This window comes from Sphaerodactylus townsendi, linkage group LG09 (genome assembly GCF_021028975.2).
Source record: "Sphaerodactylus townsendi isolate TG3544 linkage group LG09, MPM_Stown_v2.3, whole genome shotgun sequence".
Lineage (NCBI taxonomy): Eukaryota > Metazoa > Chordata > Lepidosauria > Squamata > Sphaerodactylidae > Sphaerodactylus > Sphaerodactylus townsendi.
The window spans coordinates 82231572-82254128 of record NC_059433.1 but is presented as its reverse complement, the minus strand read 5'-3'; the positions used below and the strand labels follow the sequence as shown (position 1 = coordinate 82254128).

General features: G+C 42.8%; 1 protein-coding gene across 1 annotated transcript in view; it reads right to left on the bottom strand.

Annotated features, from left to right (window-relative positions):
* Nucleotides 1-1285: 1285 nt before the first annotated feature.
* Nucleotides 1286-22557, bottom strand: part of NUDCD1 (NudC domain containing 1) — a 51914-nt gene continuing 30642 nt past the window's right edge. The window contains exons 7-10 of the mRNA XM_048507988.1: nt 14897-15041; nt 13134-13259; nt 5307-5463; nt 1286-2260 (exon numbers count right to left, since the gene is read on the bottom strand). Of these exons, the coding sequence (XP_048363945.1) occupies nt 1968-2260; nt 5307-5463; nt 13134-13259; nt 14897-15041 (721 nt within the window). The 3' untranslated portion in view covers nt 1286-1967. The remainder of the gene's footprint in view (nt 2261-5306; nt 5464-13133; nt 13260-14896; nt 15042-22557) is intronic.

Genomic DNA, 22557 nt, shown 5'->3' with positions numbered 1-22557 from the left:
AAATACTGTCCAAATCAAGTAACATGTGACATTGATAACAGATTTGTTGATATTTGGGAAAAAAACCAATGTGACAAGATTCTAATTTAAATTTCAACTGGTCAATTTCAATAATCCATGGGTTGGGATTGGGGATAAAAAATGTTAAGAGGGTTGCCTGTGCTTTGGGGCAAGAAAAAAAAAACACGCAGTAAGGTTTCTTTCTGGTGCAGACCTGGATGATATATTATGCCTTCTACGGCGAAAGTTCAGATATTCTGCCTCTGCAATACCATTCAATGTCCACTTCCCACACTGTTAGTATAAGCATACCTACACATCAAGTTCAAGCCATCATCTCTTTCTACTTTTGACTGCAATATTTACTGTTGTACAACTTGCAGCTTGAAATCCAACTCTGTTCCTTCTCATATCTGAGATACAGCCTAAACCCAGAGAGACTTGGCTGTCCTCTTCTACCACTGTCTTCGATCAGTAGGCAGAACTGTTTTTGTTTCATCTGGAGTTCCCTGAAAGATCCTTCCTGCACTACAGCATAATGCTTTATGTGTTTTAGATATGAATCTTTGTTTTGGTTTTAATTCTGTTTAAGATGTGTTGTTATTATGTGTAGTTTTTAGTTGCCTTGGAGACCTTGACTGGAAACAAAGCAGGCATTCAAATCTCATCAATAAACACGTGAACATGCCCTATAATGAATCAGACCATTTCCCCACTGAAGTCAGTAACATTTACTCTGCTTGGTAGCAGCTTTTGTGGGCTGAGGTCTCAAACTGCGACCTGCTGTGATATCCATTTAGCTGGAGATGCTGGGAACTGAACCGGGGATCTAATGAATAAGGACTAATAAATAAGGACTAAGAATAAGGACTAATAAAAGGAAACACTTCTTGACGCAATGTGTGATTGGTGTTTGGAACATGCTGCCACAGGAGGTGGTGATGGCCGCTAACCTGGATGGCTTTAAAAAGGGCTTGGACAGATTTATGGAGAAGTCGATCTATGGCTACCAATCTTGATCCTCCTTGATCTGAGATTGCAAATGCCTTAGCAGACCAGGTGCTCGGGAGCAGCAGCAGCAACAGCAGGCCATTGCTTTCACATCCTGCATGTGAGCTCCCAAAGGCACCTGGTGGGCCACTGCGAGTAGCAGAATGCCGGACTAGATGGACTTTCCTCTGATCCAGCAGGCTTGTTCTTATGCTCTTAATGCATGCAAAACAGATGCTATATTGCTGAACCATGGCCCCACATACCATTGGAAAAAAACACACGCTGCCAGATGTGAAAAACAACCATCTTACTTTATTTCTAAAATGTTTGCAGAGCTTCATCTGACCTGAATACAACCCAGTCTGATCATCACATTCACACATAATGAGACGGGCTTCGCTTCAATTAAAAAGATGTCTGGGAAAAGCTGCTCATATCCCCCCCTCATTTGTTCAATGAGCCAAGTGAAACCATTTAAGAAGTAGAACACAAAACAGGGGTGGGCAGTTTCAGAAAGCTTTAGGTTACAATTTAATTATTTGGGCCATTTTCTAGTTAGTTTTCTTTTTCTAAAAAACCGGGACTGGTTTTACTTAGCAGTGTTGATTCTGTGAAAATAAAAGGCTGATTACTTCCATTCTGCTATTACTGAAGAGCAACAGTGGAGATCTATTTAGAAAAACAGCAAATGAACCATTTTTCACATGTAGGTGCTGCCTGCTGAAAAGGGTTGAGAGAGAAGGGGAAAAGAAACACATTTTCTCATAACATTTAAGGCTTCCCACAGATATAGTGTATTGTTGATGATTAACGTAGAAAAAAAATCATCCTTCTTAAATATAGACAAATTCTAACATGCAATTGGTTAAAATAATGGTACATGTGACAATATGCCATTGTATTTCCCTATTCATTCATGCAGTCGTTATTTTGAGCTGACGTTGCATGTAGAGAATAGAGGATGGATTTGGCCTTTAATTCTCAGTGCTGACTTTTATTATAAACAAGATTTTTGCTGTGAGAACAAATAATCTCTCGTTCGTTGCCTGAAACCCCAAAACAGGATCGTGGGTTTCCAGAGTTGCCACCAGCTGCTTAGCAACCTGCCCTATCAGTCTTCCTTCCTTTCTGTTGTAGAGGACGGTGGAAAGAGGAGCCGGTTGCCGATAGATAAACACTCGCCTCTGGCACTCGCAAAGGGCAGAATAGGATTGGTTTGGGGCACAGGCCATGAATTTCTTGTCCCGCTTGGATGCTTGCACATAACCTACAAAGCAGAGAGGCAAGAACAGCAGATATAGTTATTCTAAACAAACCGTAGCCTGGAAACAGGGAGATCAAACATCCTCGATCACCAGCAGGTGCAAAAGCCTGCCTTTTAAGTTCATGTTCTGCAAGTCTCTCGAGCACACGAATGAACAAGACTGCCTCATACTCAATCAGACTGTTGGTGTATAGCAGAGTCAGTACTGTCTACTTAGATTAGTGGTGGCTTTCCTGTGTCTCACCTACTACTTACTGTGTTTCCCCGAAAATAAGACAGCGTCGTATATTCATTTTTGCACCAAAAGATGCATTAGGGCTTATTTTCGGGGTAGGGCTTATTTTCGGGGAAATACGGTGCCTTTACAATTAATTAAGGCGGGCTCTCGGCAGCTCCCCTGTCACGTGTGACGCAAGCTGCACCCTCATTAGCAGGGAGCACGCTGCTGGATCACACCATCCAGATCTGTAACTGCTGGTAGGGCTTATTTTTGGAGTAGGGCTTATATTTTAAGCCTCCTCCAAAAATCCTGAAAAATCATGATAGGGCTTATTTTTGAGGTAGGTCTTATTTTTGGGGAAACACGGTAATACATTTTAAACTGGAGATTCTGGGGACTGAACTTAGGACATTCTGCATGCGAAGAAAATACTCTATTCCGAGCCGCAGCTCTTCCCTCCCCTTCTGCACTTTTGCATTCTCAGCACTAGGCTACTATAATGCAATCCACTTGGGACTGCTCTTTGGGAATGTTCATAAAGCTGCAAAGAAACGGTACAAAGTGCCTTGTTCCTCAGTGGGAAGGTAGTTTGGAGAATATTGCACTAGTGCTCCAAGTTTGCAGATGATACCAAATTATGTAGGGTGGTGAGAACCACAAAGGATTGCGAAGAGCTCCAAGCGGACCTTGATAAATTAGGTGAGTGGGCTAAGAAATGGCAAATGCAGTTCATTGTAGCAAAATGTAAAGTGATGCACATAGGGGCAAAAAAATCCAAACTTCACATACACGCTACAGGGGTCAGTGCTATCAGTCACAGACCAGGAAAGGGATTTGGGCGTCTTAGTTGATAGTTCCATGGGAATGTCAACTCAATGCATGGCAGCTGTGAAAAAGGCAAACTCTATGCTGGGGATAATTAGGAAAGGAATTGAGTAATAAAACTGCAAAGATTGTCTAATCCCCTTATATCTAGAAGCAGTGGGAAGCGACCGCATCCAGGAGTACCAGGTGTTCAGTTCTGAGGTCGCCTAAATCTCACAAAGGATATGGCCGAGATAGGAAAAGTGCAGAGAAGGGCAATGAGGATGGTTGGAGGATTGGAGCACCTTCCCCTATGAGGAGAAGCTGCAGCGTTTGGGACTCTTTAGTTTGGAGAGGAGACGTCTGAGGGGGGATATGATTGAAGTCTAAAAAATTATGCATGGGGTAGAAAATGTTGACAGAGAGACATTTTTGTCTCTTTCTTACAATATTAGAACCAGGGGGCATTCATTGAAAATGCTGGGGGGAAGAATTAGGACTAATACAAGGAAACACTTCTTCACACAACCTGTGATTGGTATTTGGAATATGCTGCCACAGAAGGTGGTGATGGCCACTAACCTGGATAGCTTTAAAAGGGGCTTGGACAGATTTATGGAGGAAAAGTCGATCTATGGCTGCCAATCTTGATCCTCTTTGATCTGAGATTGCAAATGCCTTAGCAGACCAGGTGCTCAGGAGCAGCAGCAGCAGCAGGCCATTGCTTTCACATCCTGCATGTGAGCTCCCAAAGGCACCTGGTGGGTCACTGCGAGTAGCAGAGAGCTGGACTAGATGGACTCTGGTCTGATCCAGCAGGCTCTTCCTTATGTTTTTAAGTTATTTGTCCACTCTCTGTAGCATTCTTGCTCAACATGGCTGTTACTGCAATTGCAATCAAAAGTATTAGAGGTCCAACATGATTATAACCATAGTAAAAAAAAAAGAGGGAAAAAGGCTGCATCTGACTCATGGTGATCCCATGAATCACCATCCTCCAAAAAGTCCTATAGTTAAAAGCCTTGCTCAGGTCTTGCAAACTGAGGGTCGTGAATTATAACAATGGCCTAAAGAAAAGAACAGGACTACAAGATCAAACTGTCTATATCTTTCTGAGTATGTTCAAAAATACTCAGCTGCATCTTTATAAGTCATTAAATAAGAAAAGTCCAAAACACCAAGGGCTTTTACACAATCCTCCATGTTTTTCTAGCAAATTGTAAAATATATTTTCATTGCTGTTTTAAGGTTCTAAAGTTTGGATATTCACCACTTTGGGGACTCTATTTGGCAAAAGGTGGAACAGCAATGATCTAAATTAATAAATGTTTCTGGAGATCAATCAAGAACATCTCTGTGATCTCTTTGTGAAAATCGCTTTCAGACCAAACCTGTCCTGACATCATCTAACAATACATAATTGGCTAAGGGTTAGAATGAAACAACGATGCACCCTTAGCCAATTAGTGTGCAGGGCATACAGGAACTCAAGTCCTGTGCGTCCTGCACTCCCATTGGCTACTGTCAGGCTGCAGAGCAATTGTTCCATGGCCTGGCAAAGCCTTCCCCACCTTCCCTCCCCTGGTATAGAACGTGCCTGGAATTTTAATAATGAACAGGAGAGAATGCTGCTAGAACACGGCCATACAGTCCGGAAACCACACAGCACCCCATTTTAATAATTGTTTTGAAGGATTTTGTTTCAAGCTCATCCTCAACAGTGGTTTAAAATAGTTCGTAGTCATCATTGAGTGGAACTGTTTATTCATGGTTCCCCAAAAGCTTTCCTGCACAAAACTAATTCCTGGTTAATTCAGAAGAAAGCAGGATTGGACGAGAGAATAAAATAGCTATTACAGTGATGTTCTTTGTCATCACAGTAAGTTAGTGATTCAGTAGGATCATTCATCTTCCTTCAAACTGTTGTAGTAGTCAACCAAACTTCAATTGGGAAACTCTGGTACGAATGAATGCCCTGAAATGGGAAAGATTTAAAGGGAAATGTCATAAAGTACACTCCCGTACCTAAGGCGTTGAAAGTGGAAATGTGCTCCCACGTGTCCTGCCGATCTGGGCGTGGCTGCCAGAGAAGAGCATCAACATCATGGCGCAAGCAGAAACAGGGCATTTCCTTGGGATCCACCACTGCTGAGAAGAGATACTGGTTGCTCCCAAGATTCACCTGCACCAGGAACATCAACCACAAAAAAAAATTCAAACATTTTATCATTAAACGTGTACAATTTGATTGCTGCTACAGGCTTAAATGTATAAGGGGCAACTGGAAAGCCTCTAGCCCAGTGGTTCTCAACCTTCCTAATGCCGCAACCCTTTAATACAGTTCCTCATGTTGTGGTGACCCCCAACCCTAACATTTATCCATTTTACAGATGGAGAACACTGATGCAGAGAGTCTTAGGCGACCCCTGTGAAAGGGTCGTTCAACCCCCAAAGGGGCAATGCACTCCACAGGTTGAGAACCGCTGCTCAGAGCCCATTTGAAGTGCCCCAATTTTGGGTCTGATCAGCCCCACATTTTTTTTAAAATATCCCTGACAGCTGGTAACCAGTACTTTGGTTTATGGCAATGGTACATTCAGGACTGTATCGTCATGGGTGTGAGGGTATGTATGAAACTAAGATCACTGCACCTTCCCAGAATCCCTGCCCAGGGCTACAACTCTATACATTGAAACCATCAATAGGCTGTCTCCATTTTCCTCATAACCATGAATGCCATTTGCACCGTACAAAGACTTAATACATATTATTATGATCTGCAATAATCTAAGGAAGTGAAAGTATTACTGGCTTGCAGTCTATCGCTAGGGTTGCCAACTTCTGGGTGGGGCCTAGAGACCTCCTGGAATCACAAACGATCTCCAGCCCGTGGAGCTCAGTTCCCCTGGAGAAAACGGCAGCACCAGAGGGTGGAATTGATGGCATTATGCACCCTCCTGAACCCTACGAACCCCAGGCTCCACTCCCAAACTTCCAGGAGCTTCTCAACCTGGAACTGGCAACTCTATCTACCACCCTATTAAATTCAGAATAGATTGACGGCTTCCTCCAGCCTAATGTGTACTTGATGGACATCAAACGACTTGACTGCCTGCTAAACAAGTTTGTGGCAGTTCCCCCCCCCCCTGCCCGACTGTGCCCGTGCAAAATGCTGCCCACCCAAACAGATTGGCAGTCATTAGTGCTGTTAAGATCAGCTTAGCTGAACTCCTAAGGGTTTAATTTAAAAACAAAACACAGCATTTATTTATGACTGACATATGATTTCTGGCTGATAGAACCGTCTACAGTTGCGTCCACACAGCCAGCCACCGTCTTAGCTGCATTTTCTTCCCCTGCTGAGCCACCGGAGGGCTTCAAAACAAAACAAAACAAAACAAAACAGTAACTCTCTTATACACCGACATCCAAACGACCGATTGCCTCCATTTCTTTAAAAAACGTCTCTAGCACTTTCACGGGTCATAAAAAGGGCTAAAGCCTTAACTGTTTTAAAAAATGAACTGCAATAAATTATTAGAACTTTTGGACGCAACAGCAACTACCAGTTTTGTTTTGTTTTAAATAGCCCTCCAGTGATGCACTACTGAAACAACGGCCATAGCTCCTCAGAAAGCCTCTTGCGCTTAGGAAGGAATACACCAAAACAGACACAAAGTGATTGACAAAACAGAGAAAAAGTACATCAGCTATCATCAGCTCATCAACATGGGCTCATCAACAAAACGGGAAGTGTTCAAACATCCCTCTTAGCATCCAGTGTTATAACGGGCAACAGAAGCTGAGAAATTATCCAAGATCACCTCAATTTGTTCCTGGGCTTCCAAAAGACCGTGCACAGTTCTTCTTGCAGTTTATTTAATTGCTTTATAAAATAGTGCTTCCTTGGAGAAATCAACAACACTAGTACCATTTAAAGAAAAGAGTAACAGCTCTAGAAAGATTTCTGGTTTTATATTTCAGACTTATGTATTCCATTCTTAGCACCTTCCTATTACTCAGCTTTAGCATACTATTTCTGGCATGAATGCAGTTGATTTGGGATTATAAAACTTTCAGTAAAACAGCCAATAAAGATCAATTTCCAGAGAGAGGATTCACTACGGAAACCTCATTGTTCCACCATACCACAGAGCAGCGCTCTGTATTCTACTGATTATATTTCATGTGTTGTGTGCGACAATGATGTTGCAGCCAGCTTCTTAAACCATATTCTGATTTGTAAATCAATAATGTCTGGATCAGTATAGTCCCCTACTTTATAATCTAACAGCTTTATAGGAATCCCAGAAAGAAGCAATGTTTCTGAATGATAACTGACTTCATTCCAAGAAGATTCTATATTCTCTTCTGGTGAAATCTCTTCTTTGGAGGTTTTTAAACAGAGGATCAGATGTCAGGAGTGCTTTGATTGTGTGTTCCTGCATGTTGGACTTGATGACCTTTGTGGTTTCTTCCAAACTCTATGGCCGTTTCCGCACGGAGGCGGAAACGGCTAGGTCGGCGCATTGCGCGCTGACCCGATGACGCTGCGACCGTCCGCACGGACGGTCCTGGAAACAGCCGGGCAGCCGGCGCCACGGAGCGCCGGCACCCGGCCAACTCGGGATATCCGAGACGCCGGCGCTGGTCGGCGAGCCCTGGGACACGCATCTGGCTCCCGCGCGCCTGCTCCAGCAGCGCAGGGTGGCATGGGAGGCGTGTCCCCAGGCGCCTCGGCGACGCGCCAGAGGCCCGGGGACAAGGTGGGTGCCAGGTGGTGGAGGCGTTGTGAAGCCGCTGCCCGCTCGCTCGGGTAGCGTGCTTCTGCAACGGCACAAGCTTCCCCAACAAGAGCGCTTCCAAGCGCTCTGGGGAAACGCCGGCTTCGCGGTGCGAACCCTGTGCGAATGGCGGCCTGGAGACGGCGTTTTTGCCGTCTCCAGGCCGCCATTAATTGCCCGTGCGGAAATGGCCTATGATTCTTCCATTTCCAAAGCCCAGCATTGTTGAAACTGTGCTCTTCATACACAATTCAGTTAAAAACCAAGAAATTGTATTTATTTGTGAGGTTCTTGCACTACCTGAAACTGTCGATGGAATGTGCATATTCTGAGGTCCTCTGGAAAATTGTTCCACAGCAACAAAGTAGCTGCATAAACAACCATTATTTGTACTTTCCCAGGGTTTGGAACTTCTAGAAAGAATTGAAGTGCTGAGCAAGGCTGCCACATAACCTCATGGGGAAGATGGTCCTTCAGATATATATACCATAGAGCAGTGGTGGTGAATCTATGGCACTGCAGATGTTCATGGACTACAATTTCCATCAGTCCCTGCCAGCATACTGGTAGGGGCTGATAGGAATTGTAGTCCATGAACATCTGCAGTGCCATAGGTTCGCCACCACTGCCATAGAGAATGAATGGCTTTAAAGATAAGTGCCAGTATCTTTAATGGGGCTCAGAAACTAATAGGCAGCCAATGCAGTGGTCATACAATGGACATAATGTGATCTTGGAGGCCAACCCTTGATAACAAGTTGGACTAAGTGCAGCTGCTGAACAGTTTGGGGACCTCTCTTGTACTGGAAGAAAGCGCCTCATAATAGGAATATGAGAAATGTTTCCTAATACTTTTCCTCTGGTTTCTGTACAACTGGAGTGACATTTTTATTTTCGCTTATCCTTATTTAAATAATCTCTTTTTTATCTACTTTGTATTTACATTGATCTTATCCTTAAATTTAATACAAAATCTCATTTATTCATTTTTGACACATTTTTATCACTATAACTTTCTTTTAAATTCAACTATTGAAGCACAAACGCTCTGCAACTATGATTTTTTTAAAAAAACCCTTGAAGTGAAACATGAAACAAAAATAAGAATTAGACTGAATTACAAGACCACTTGAATCTTCAAAGGAGTTAGATACTAGGACAATGACTCATATCACTCCAGACTGGGGGTGAACTCGAGGGACCCCTTCCTTCTGATTAGTTTTAAAATATCTCACTATGCTTTGGATGGAGGCAAGAAACCGAGCTTCATCTCCACGAGACAGCCTTAAGAACAAGCACTGTGTTCTTCAAAGTATTTATTTGACTTGAGATTCGTCTCTCTCTCCACATGGCTTTACAGAGCCCTCAAGTCAACTCACAATAGTGTGTCCAAAAAAGGTCTTCATCAGAATAGTACAACACAAACTTCAGAACAAAATCCAACATTCTGACCAAACACTTCTTTGAAAAGGAAGATTCTTTGTGTTCGGGGGAGAGAAGAAAACCGAACACACCGTTAGATATTGATGCTTTCAAGCTTCTTAAAAGATTAGCAAATATTTTTTTCTTGTACTGGCAGTGGTTCATAGTAAGGATTATTTATGCCACATGCTTCTCTCCAATGGGGATCCAAAGCAGTGTACACCTATTTTCCACTGCTCCATTTTATTCTCACAACAACCCTATTAAGTCAGTTAAGCTGAGAGCATGTGATTGGCCCAAAATCATCCAACTAGCTTCCATAGAAGAGGAGAAATCTGGATCTTTCAGATCCTAGCCTGGCACTCTAACCACTTAATATTAAAAGACAACAGAAAAGCATTAAAATTGATTGGATTTAATCAAATGTTCCAAACTCCCCAAAGTATGTTTTAAATATAAATTAGCAACAAGGGAGGAAGCTGAAATAGACAAATAGACAAACAGCCCTTTCTGACAGGATTCTTGCTAAAATGTCAGACCGTAGCCTAGCAATCAGACAAACCTCTTATAAAAGTTTTCTTCTTTTAATGAGAACTTTTATTTATTTTACACATCTAAATAACACATACATAAAAAGATAAAGAAAAGATCTGTATCTGTAATTCAAAAACTTCGCCAAATCCAAAACACACACAAGAACAAAAATTCGCCAAATCATAAAGTACTAATTCCATAAAGGTTTCTTCAGCACTGAATATTAAATCCTAAAAACAAATTTTCAGCACTTAGTCATTAAGCACTGAAATAAAATTAAATCATTAGTGTCATGATTAATAAAAAGTCTAACTTTTCTCTGCTGGTTCTCACTTTAACAGTATTTAACCTTAAAAACCACAGATTGGTCTGATTTAACATTTATAGTTTTATTGTTAAAAATCTCAGTCTAAGAACAGGGGGTTTGAAAGAAAATAAGGGGGAAAGGACACTAAATACTGTCATTATTATACCGTGTTTCTCCAAAAATAAGACAGCATCTGATATTAATTTTTGCTCCCAAAGATGAGCTATGTCTTATTTTTGGGGGATGTCTTATTTTTCTGCTCCACAGCTGCATGCTCTGATGTTCTGTGGGATGGGCATGCTTCCAAACAAAAACTTTGCTATGTCTTACTTTCAGGGAATGTTTCATATTTAGCACTTCAGCAAAACCTTTAAAAGGGGCTTGGACATATTTATGGAGGAGAAGTTGATTTATGGCTACCAATCTTGATCCTCTTGATCTGAGATTGCAAATGCCTTAACAGACCAGGTGATCAGGAGCAACAGCCACAAAAGGCCATTGCGCAGAAGGCCATTGCGTTCACATCCTACATGTGAGCTCCCAAAGACACCTGGTGGGCCACTGCGAGTAGCAGAGAGCTGGATGGACTTTGGTCTGATCCAGCTGGCTTGTTTTTATGTTCTTATGTTCTCTTATGTACCTCTACTACATCTTATTTTCAGGGGATGTCTTTACAATTTTAGAAAAGGCAACTGAAATTGTCAGTCATTTTTAGCATCCTGTTTAAAAGCACCCTATTGATGGTCTTCTACAAATGGTACGAACAGGTATTCAGGAACAAAAACCACTGACACTGAGCTTGTCTAACCGACAATTATCTCAACCCCATGCATAAAAGGGAGGTGACATCTCTCATGAGCTGCCTGTTATCTATCCGATGCCTTTGTGTCGCTGTCACTGGTAATTATCTTTCAAAACAATGTTTCTGAATGATGAATGGCAGCAACCTTTTGATGCAGAAGCAAACAAGATGAGCTGTTATTCTTACAACTCCTTCATTTGAAAAAGGAGATGATTTTTTAATAAGGATGGCGTGGCTTTGCCATACAGCCTTCAAAAAAGGGGGGGAATTATTGGGATGATAATTCAGAAAGCTGCCAGCCTTATATTAGTGGAAGAGATCTCAGTACATTGCTAGAAAGCATCATATGTAAAGGATAAAGGCGCAATGCTCGCCTAGGCAAAAACGAGCCTCTTCCGTGAAGAAAAGAAAGCCTTCCCCAGGTGCAGCTAAAATAAATCCACCAAGCAATACTTTAGAGGGTGGTAATCATGTCTTGGGTCTGGCAGATAAAACTTTAACAGAAAGGGAAAGGCTATGTTGGCCAAAGCACACAGAAGCAAGCTCAGAAAATTCACAGTTCGTAAAATAAAGCTTTCCTTCACTGACTCTAAGACCCATGAGTTAATACATGGTGGTGATAGAGAGCACAGAAGTTCTTGCAAGATATAGTGGACAGGACTTAATGTTTGCCAATGAACTAAAAACATATTCAGTCTTGACTGTCACTTCTAGTGACGATGGGTCGTGTTTTTTAACCAGATACAAAGGTATTTTGGAGCTCCAGTGCACACAGAGCTTACCACTTACAAATAAATTAAATTGTTTAATTGGAACAGCATCGCTTTTGCAGGTGAGCATGTGTTTCTTTAAATGAGAGGTAAATTATAGGAGAGGGGGTAAAAGGGGGAGAGAGTGAAATGACTGGTTGACATGAGAGAGGCAGTGAAAGGTTTTGGGGAGGGAGAAAGAGAGAGATGAGGTCAGAAAAAGAGAGTGAGAAGGTGCTGAAGTAAACAAAATAGTATGATGCTAATAGCCTTTAAAGAAGACTTCTAATCAGGAGTTATAGAAAGTACAGAACTGCCCAAAGAAATAGGTAGAATACACATAGGAGACATTGGGAAACCAGAAGTGGACTCAAATATTAATATGGTCATAGAGATACAAGAGAGTGAGACAGCATATTTATGTGAACTGAAAGTTACCTCAGCCAGAAGTTATTGCCTCAGATTGTTTTACTCGTTGAAGAGATAAGTTACTTGTAACCATTAAGTTCAAGAAAGTATATAAATACATTTTTAATTTGTTCAAATTAACCTGGATCAGTAACTTATGAGGGTTTCTTCCTCAGGACCACACGGTTCTTTGAAACTGCTTTAGAGCTCGGACACAATACTTCAAGAGAAATTTAAAAAGGGGGTTGGAATTAAATTCCTGGTGGCAATAATGCACACCTTGGAGAGGAAGGAAGTGGTCACCAAAGCAGGGGGGTTTTTTTTGCTAACAATTCCTTATTTCAAGCAGGAGGGGCAAGAAAAATTACCTTGGTCTCCAACAACACACCCTTATACTTAAAGATCTTTTCAAGCTCCTTCTAGGCTGCCCTTCTCGGTCTCAATCTCCTTCTGATTTCTTTCTTGGTTGCAGTCTCCTTTTTAGTTAACAGTGGAGCCACGGAATAGAAAATCTTGAATAATTTCAACTTCTTCATCATCAACCTTAAAGTCTTGTAATTCCCCAGTCATCATTATTTTTGTCCTCTTGATGTTCAGCTATAATTCAGTTTTGGCACTTTAACTTTTGTTTAAGGGGAGAGCAAACAGGTGTATGGATCTGGTCTGCAACCACAGTACAATGGAGTTTGCCCATTCCCTCACCTCAATCAGCCTTCTAAAACTGCAGTTTGTACCACTGGCTCAATCAGATTGATTCTCACTTCCTCAGGTTGGAGGTCAAAGGTGAAGAAAATGGCACAGGAGAAAAATAAAGGGATCTGAGGTACTTTATTATGTCAAACTTACCACATGGGTGACTTTTAGGGTGTTGCCATCGAATCTGCACAAACTCGTGCTATCTTCAAGGAAAATGTCACATTCTTCCAGCTCCTGAGCATTACATGGGGGGTTTTCTTTGGTAGGATCTGGATTCTGAAATGACACATTTTTTTTAATCCCTAGCTGTTTCAAGAGCATTAATGAAAATATTAACAATGAATAAAAAATTCACTTGCAAGCAATAAAACCAACATTTATTTATTTTAGTTGTAACCCATGTTTTCCCCCAATGGGAATCCAAAGTGGCTTTAATTGTTATCGCCTCCATTTTAATCCTCATAACAGCCCTGGTTAGGCTGAGAGAGTGTGACTGCCCAAGGTCACCCTGCAAGCCTTCATGTCATGAGTGGGGATCTGAGCATAAATCTCCCAGATGCTAGTGCAACGCTCTTAACCGCTACACCCAGAGCCGTAGAAAGGGGGAACGTTTAAAGCTGGACATTTTTCCAAAATAAAACCCATCCTGGTTGCTCAATCCCTTGGAGAGAATGTAATTCATCATAGTTATTTCTTGACAAATTGATTATTAACAACCTTCTTTCAAGGCTTGAATGAAAGGAATATGATAGAATTGTTGACAGGTAGTTCAGCTGACTGAACATCTGTCATTTGAAAATCATCCAGGAGAAGAGCTCCCAGAAGCTGATGCAACACATCTCTTGATAGTCGTCTTCTGCCAACGGTTGAACACTTCTGTTTTGTTTTATTCAGCACTCTCCCTCACTCTTATTAGCTCGCCTTCCTGTTGAGTGTTTAAATGTGCTTTGATCGTTTTACATATTTAATATACATCTGTATTTTAAATGCTGTTTTTAATATTTCAGTTTGACACGGTTTAATGATTGCTGCCTTGAGGATCCTGAATTGGAAGAAGACGAAGAAGTGTTGGTTGTTATACCCTGCTTTTCTCTACCTTTAAGGAGTCTCAAAGCACCTTCCAATTGCCTTCCCTTCCTCTCTCCACAACAGGGACCTTGTGAGGAAGGCGGGGGTTGAGAGAGTTCTGAGAACTGTGACTGGCCCAAGGTCACCCAGCAGACTTTGTGTGGAGGAGCGGAGAATCACACCTAGTTCTCTAGATTAAAGTTTGCTGTTCATGAAGAGGAAGGGGGAATTAAAATCCAGTTCACCAGATCAGAGACCACAGGTCTTAATCACAGTACCATGCTGGCTATGAAAATAACTGACACAGTATTGGAACTCTTGACAACAGCACTCGGTTTGTACATGTGACCAGCTTTGTCCTGCTTAATTTGCAATTAAAAACATTATCGTCTTTCAATGTGATCCCAAGCAGAGTTACTCCAGTCTCAGTCCATGAAGATCAATGGCTTAGAAGGGAATACCTTTTCTTAGGATTGCACTTTTAGTCTATATTAGGCATTACAAGGTGAAATAGCTTGCCCTGTTCATTTTTTAATCTAATTACACTCAATCATTCATGGGATAAGGATGGAGGAGGAGAAGATATTTTTATCTTACAATATCCAGTAGTTTTACAATATTCAATAGTTTCTCATCTTGTTCACTTGCTTCCAGCATGGGAGAAAAACCAATTCACATAATATTTGCAGCCGGATAGCCCAAATTAGCCTAATCTTGTCAGATCTCAGAAGATAACCAGGGTTGTTGGCCCTGGTTAGTATTTGGATGGGAGACCACAGGGTCACCTCCTACCTTGTGATAAATGTAACTTTCTTTAAAAAGGTCAAAGGTTATTATCACTTTACCATTTCATCAGAGGTGAGATGCATCAGACGCTCAGCTATTGCTTCGCTCTGGGCAGGGTCAACGATTAATTCCCCCCGTGAATCACCAATGATCAGCTCTGGCCACATACATCCTTCTTCTTTCTTAATCAAGGAAATCTCTAAACTGGAAGAGAAAAAACACCAACAGGACACATTTGTAAAGCACACCCACAGATGGAATGGTTTTCATATGCAGACTCTGGAAAACCAATGTGGTACAGCTCAAGCAGACACTTAGGCCCTTTCCGCACATGTGCGGAAACACACCTCCACCGGCATGAAGTATGCCGGTGGAGGCTCAGGGACCGTTTGCACGCTAGCGTGAGCGCAGCCCTGACTTCCCCTGCAGCCGGAGAGGTGGCTCCACGTGGAGCCAGCTTCTTCTTGAGGGTGTCCTCCTCCACTTCATCTTCTAGGGTGTGTCCCTTCTGGAGGACTACAGAGATTCAGCTTCACGCTGCCCCTGGCGCACATCCAGAGGTCGCAGGGCAGCGTGGGTGGGTCTCTGCAGACCTCCAGAGGGACGCTGCACAAGAAGGTGAGTGGAGCCAACGGGGAAAGCAGCGGCTTCCTGGTGGTGCGGCTTGTACCGCGCCGCCGGGAAGATGCTGTTTATCAATAACCTTGCTCATTGAGCAAGGTTTTCAGGGGCGGCTTCATGCTGCCTGGGGAAAGCCAAGATGGCGCTGCTGCGCAGCAGCAACGCGTCCTGTGCACTCTCCCAGGGACGGCGTTTTTACCATCCCTGGGACACTGTATTTGGCCCATGCGGAAAGGGCCTTAGCTATTATATTCTGAGCTGCTATATTCTTTAGCTGTTTATATTCTGAGCACAGCACACAAGGGCCGAATTTATCATCCTGTGGTATTTGGCATTCTGATCATTTCAGCATTCAGGAATCTTTTAAAAGCAATTGGTTTATCCTTATGACCGGAGATAAGCTTGAAAACAAGATCAAAGCTCAGGGAAACATTAAGGTCACTTCAAGATTTAGATCTGGAGGATGGGCTCGAGAAGTCAAACTTCAGTGACCCTGCCATTGGCACCTCAAGCTGGTGGCCAGGGATACTGCAGATGGTACAGTGACAGGGATACTGCAGATGGTACAGCAACAGGTATACTGCAGATGGTACAGCGACAGGGATACTGCAGATGGTACAGGTATGAGCCTCACAGATCGCATGCCCAACATCCAACTTATTCATGCATTCAGGGCCATGGTTCATAGAATTTGTGTCTGCATGTGATTCACACCTGATCATGAAACCCTTGGCAGCCACAAATAACTGCATGACAGCTGCCATAAAAAGCCAGTAGGCATCAAGTCAGAACTTACCATGGTCTGAGCATGAGACTAGAAGAACAACATTATGTGGCAAAATTAACAAGCTGACTCAATAAAAGACCTAATCAGGAATTTCAAGACAAATGGAAAATGTACTTCTCGTGTCATTAATAAATTTAAGAAAAAAAAATAAAATGAAATGTAAATAAGGAAATCCAGTAGTAATTCATAGAATCACTAGTAGGTGCCGGAGCATAAAAGATATATAGAATTCAACCAAATTTATGAATTAGGGAAAAAAATTCTGAATATAATAAAAATTGTGTTTGACTTTTAGATCATCAATATATGTTATTACAGAATGTCTGGTATAATTCTATTGGCTCTCATTACATATTTAGAGCTGTGATTAAGCTATATTTTGTTCTCATTTTCTATTCTTTTGTTGTTTCTATTTTGTAGTTTGTGAAAAATATTTTTTTAAAACAACATTATGCAAAAATTATACTTAGAGATGACCTAAATAGGAATGGGTTGGATCCTGCAGATCCGTTGTTCTTTTGGCAGACCTCTCCACTGGCACCAGGAACCCAGCTGTGTAAGAAATGTGTTTTCCACCAGAAAATAAAGGCTCTGCCTCTAGCTGAACAGTCTAACAGGATCCGTACTGATAGCTCCCTCAATTTGCAGAGCTGAGCTTCACAAGATGTATTATTCAAACAACTTGGAAGGAGAATTTGTATGAGGCAATGGCTTTGCCTTTTTAAGTCAATTTTGATTCCACAATAAGCCAGTGACAGCTTAGTTTTCTGATCATTTATTTGAAAGTGTGAATCACTGAGATGAACAGAGCTTACTCTGAATAAGGGTGAAAGTTATTATTTATCTATTATTGAAACCTACAGTTTAAAGTAGCAATAAATCACCTTCCCACAGAAATCCTCTCTGCCCTGCCTTACCCAAAATCTACTGCTGGGTTTGGAGCATTCTTCTAAGACAAATGCACCATGGAAAACATAAGGGTAAAGGAGGAAAGTGTCATGGACCAGTCAGTATTGAGGACTCCTCCGATGAAGAGTCAACAGGAAGCCTGTCCACAGCAAATGGTAGAAGTGGCATGGGGAGAAGCAACCCCTGTAGGGTCAGACATAAATCCGAAGCCAGGCGCTAGAAGGAGAAGAGTTAGATTTATACCCCCCCCCCCTCTCCTGTAAGGAGACTCAAAGGGGCTTACAATCTCCTTGCCCTCCCCCACCCTCACAACAAACACCCTGTGAGGTGGATGGGGCTGAGAGAGCTCTGAAGAACTGTGACTAGCCCAAGGTCACCCAGCTGGTATGTGTTGGGAGTGCTAATCTAGTTCACCAGACAAACCTCCACGGCTCAAGTGGCAGAGTGGGGAATCAAACCCGGTTCTCCAGATTAGAGTGCACCTGCTCTTAACCATGAAATCACGTTAGTGCAGTGACCCCGCAGCCCTCCAGCTCTGAACGAGTTGTGGAAAGCCAGATGCCATCTCCCTCAGAAGAGGAGGGCCCTATAGGACAGGAGACAAAGTGTGCGCCTGGCAGCCCAGGCCCGGCCCTGCATGGACAGTGAGGGGGAGTATTTGCAGGAGTAGATCTGAGGAAGCCGGCAGGTGAACAAGCCCTTGGAGGAGCTTTGCCTTTAGGAACAGCTGGAAAGGGCATAGCTGCTGGAAGCAACACGTCAAATTGCTGCTGACCAGAGGCATAGCTGAGGAAAATGGAGCCCGGGGTTGACTCCAAGTTTTCTGCCCCCCATGCTTGGCCCCCCCACAACCCACTTGGAGGGCCAGGTGGGGGGGAGGAGAAGAGAACAGATTTGATTTTTTTGGCCAGTCCCCACCCCACCCCCTTATAGCTACGCTTTGGCAGGGCCGGTCCCCACCCCGCCCCTTTATAGCCATGCTTTGGCAGGGCCGGTCCCCACCTTACCCCCTTATAGCTATGCTTTGGCAGGGCCGGTCCCCACCCCTGCCCCCTTTTAGCTATGCTGGGACTGTGGAAACTGGACTCTGTATTGATGTGTGTGAGAGCAGGTACTGGGGAACCATGACAGTAAGATTCTCTTGCGTGAACTCCCTCCACTCCTGTTATTCAAGGATCCAGCCCTTATTTTCTAACGTTCCACAGGATTTTGTTATACAGTTTTTCTCGGTTAATTCATCCTCGTCTTCTTTCCTCCCCATAAACAATCAATAAAAGGCCAAGGATAAAATCTCTCAGAAAAGATACACTGTGAACAGAACTGGAACCTTTTCTTGCTTTCAAGAAACAGTGGAAAGAAAAGTTCTCTATGGGGACAATTCAACAAAGTCTACGAGTAACTAAACATATAATTTTCCACTTAAGAAGTATGCCTCTCTCATTATACTCAGATTCTTAAGGACAATTCTTTCTCAAATGCAACTCACAGCAAAATAACCTGTTTAGCACAAGAGGATAATACATCATTTTGGCATTTTATCACAACCTAATCATTACTGTGGCACTCTGCTTTATAGATAAATTTATCCCTTAGAGAAGCCACTCATTCTTCTTTTCCCTAAACTATCATTAAAATCACCCAGTTTTCAGAGGGGAAGAGGAGAAGAACTACCTTGTCAGTTCTGTACCAAGATTTGCAATGGAAGAAGAAGCATGAAAAAAATGCCACTCCCTCTCTACTATTCAGTAAAAGCGCTAATGAGAAACGTAGAATTAATACCACATGACTATTCCAGAGCAATTCCAAATCATTGCTAACAAGATGAAGATGCCTGAAGCCGCATCAACAGGTATCTAGTAATTCCAAAAAGATCTGACCACATGCCACCAAAAAAGGAAACCTCCCTCCCCATTGTCTCACCCCACCTTGCCCCTTGATGCTTACTGGTATAGTGGTTAAGAGGAGGCAGACTCTGGAGAACCAGGTTTGGTTCCCCACTTTTCCATATGAGCGGTGGGCTCTTATCGGGTGAACCAGATTGGTTCCTCCACTCCTACATTCCTGCTGGGTGACCCTTGGGCAAGTCAGTTTGTTCAGAACATTGTCGACAGCATTTACCTCACAAGGTGTCTGTTGTGGGGAGAGGAAAGGAAAAGCATTTGTAAGCCACCTTGAGGCCCCTTACAGAAGAGTAAGGCAGAGTTTAGATCCAAACTCCTCCTCCTCTGCTGTCAACCAAACATTGCTCTTTGTTCTGGTTCCCCATTATCAAACAGACTGTTTCCATTTCTTCTAACTGCGCTGAGCCCGGCTCTAGATGGAAAGGGTGGGGGGTGAAGTTGAAAAAAGTAAGAATAGAGTTCTAGTCTCTAACCACATCTTCATTTCCTGGCTCAATCCTTTTTGCATTTCTTGCTGTTGATGTCTAGATGACTTACTCAATATAAGAACAGAAGTGCAACCTAGCTGGATCAGATCCAATTCCCAGAATCCATTCCCCAGATATAGAGTACAAAGACATCGGGACTTTCCCTTGGGCATCCCATTAAACCACCTTTTCCTGTACAAACCAACTCCCTTTATACTCTAGTCATCTTCTGAGACTGCTTCAGGTATCTCTGCCAACTGAGGTCAACAAAAAGTGAAAACATGAGAAAGAGCCTTCTTTATTGTGGTACCAAAACTTTGGAACTTCATCTGTCTTCCTCTACTGTTATCTTCCACTAGAGAATGAACACTTCCTTTTGTTTTGGTCGGTTCATCCTCAGTAACTTCTATTGATTTACATGTTTTTATGGAAATTGTATACCTATTTTAAATGGCATTATAATGTTTTAGTATTTGTAAGTTCACCACCTTGGGGAGCCTCTTTGGGTGAAATGGCAGAATAGAAATCTAAATATATAAAAATGGAACCATGCGTTTGTTGCTTCGAGAAGAACCCCGCCGTGACACTTGGGTTGGCCCCAAACACTCTTGAAAATTTCTAGCACAAACCATTACTCTTGCTCTCCGGACTGTGTTCTTACTGCATCTCCTCCCGGCTGTCAAGTTGACAACACACCTGAACCAGGTAAACATGAAGCTGCTCTGTGTGTAACTGTTTCAAATTTTGAAGACTGTTTGTCAGCTCCTTAGTAATGTCAGCTCAGATGGCCAGATATGGAGCAGTGAAAGCAGTACATAGGCAATTAACTCGAAAGGCAAGACGTGAAACACATACACATCGCTGCTGCAGACGCCAGGTGGGGTCCCCCCCCCCCCGCACACGCAGGTATCTTTCACTCTCTGTGCCTCACCCACTACTACCACACAACACACCTACTCTCATACACATTCAGCAGAGGGAGAGGGAAGGGACGGAGGGGGAGGCATGCAAGGGAAGAGAAGTGAGGGAGGGGCAGAGAAGTGATGCATGGTGGCATGCAAGGGAGGGGTGGTGGGAGGGCAAAGGGCACAGCATCTTCGATAAGACTCCACCCAATCAGTACCCAGCAAAGCGGGAGAAAGGGAGGGAGGTAGTAGGGGAGGGATGCCATGTGCAAGTGTAGAAGAGAAAAGTGAGGGCCGGGATGCGTCACACACGATACTAGACATGGCACGCATTGTGTGCATCAACCTGGCGCCAAGCTTCCATGACCAATGCACTGTTGGCCTCTGCAAATTGGATTTTGTTGCTACTGTTCCTTCTTCCCATTTCACCACAATAAGTTACAGCAACGCGTGGGTCGCCCCGCCAATGTTTATATAAAATTAACTTGTAGACTAAAACCTTCACACTCTACATGGGTTGGGCATTCCTGGTAGACTTTTTGCCAATTTCTTCCTTTGCCTTTTAAAAAATCTAGTCTTTTACTTTCCAGTTATTTCACTTTCCAGACAGGTATTTCGAAGACAGCTGTGACTTGAAATCACTTTCCACCAACACCACGGATACAGGTGTCCTTTACAAAATTGTCTAATCCTCCTTTAAAACTCTCTTCATCAGTGGAGCTCACACATCTTGTGGAAGGTCTTCCCACAGGCCAGCCATTTAAGAAATATTTCCAAGTAGAGTACCATTGTTTCACACCCCATTCATGCACTATTAATCCAACGTATCTTACAGTGACACAAACTCTCTCCCAGACATATGGTAAGGCGCACCACTGATTTTAGTGATGTCTAGGAATGGATCCAATTTATTCCATTCTTTTCGCCCCTGGAGAGAAACCACACATACATATTAGACCTACTTGTCTACAGAAGTGAACATCACATTTTATCATAACTCGATATTATAAATATCTATGGCATCCAGCAGCTCATAACACCTATAACTAATTGTACCCACTCCAATCGCTGCCAGAATGTTTAAAAGATGCATCTGTAAAACAGGTCTTGTTAATTTATAAATGATTTCCAGAGGGGACAACACTTCAATCAGTGAAGGTTGAAACTGTCTTACTTGCTGCAGGCAGATGTTTGTAAAATCCAGAATACAAATGAACATGCTGAGACTGATGTTTTATGTCCAACAGAGTCTTCCTGAGGGGGAAAAAGACACACGAAGCTGATTCAAACCAAGGTCTAAATGGAATTTAACGCTCAGTCCTAACGGTATTTATTCTGAATATGAATAGTGTGATTTTCAGACATGCATGCTATACCTTTCAGCAACTGCACGTCACTAAAATACAGAAGTGTAAAAAATGTATAGGTATTCTCCTCAGTCTTAAGGCTATCTGGATAAACACACTGTTCTCAGAGCTACTGGGCTTCTCAATTCCAAGGCACACTGATGTGGACAATATCGGATGCCACTTCTTTTGCAATGAACTGCAACCTTCATTTTATTCATTTACATCACCTATAGCCTAACCCAGGGGTAGGGAACCTGCAGCTCTCCAGATGTTCAGGAACTGCAATTCCCATCAGCCTCTGTCAGCATGGCCAATTGGCCATGCTGGTAGGGGCTGATGGGAATTGTAGTTCCTGAATATCTGGAGAGCCGCAGGTTCCCTACCCCTGGCCTAACCTTTCTACTTCAACGGGGACTCAAAGCAGCTTAGATCTTTCTCCTCTCCTCCATTTTATCCTCAAAATAGCCCCGTAAGGTTGAGAGAGTTAAGATGAGAGAGACAGTTCCAAAGTCACCCAGCAAGCTTCCATAGCAGAGTAGAGATTTGAACCTGAGTCCCCAAATCACAGTCCAATGCTCTAACCACTACACCTCATGAGAGTCTTCTGCTGCAACTCTGACGAGGGCTAGCGTGGGTGCCACTCAATGTTTAAGCCAATGTATATAATTCACACATTTCAAAAGCACAAGTGTGAAAAAGTATTACAGATCATTACATGGTAAAGACGATCTCACGGAAAAAATCATTTGCAACTAAAGGGCTAGAAGCAATCTTTTTAAAT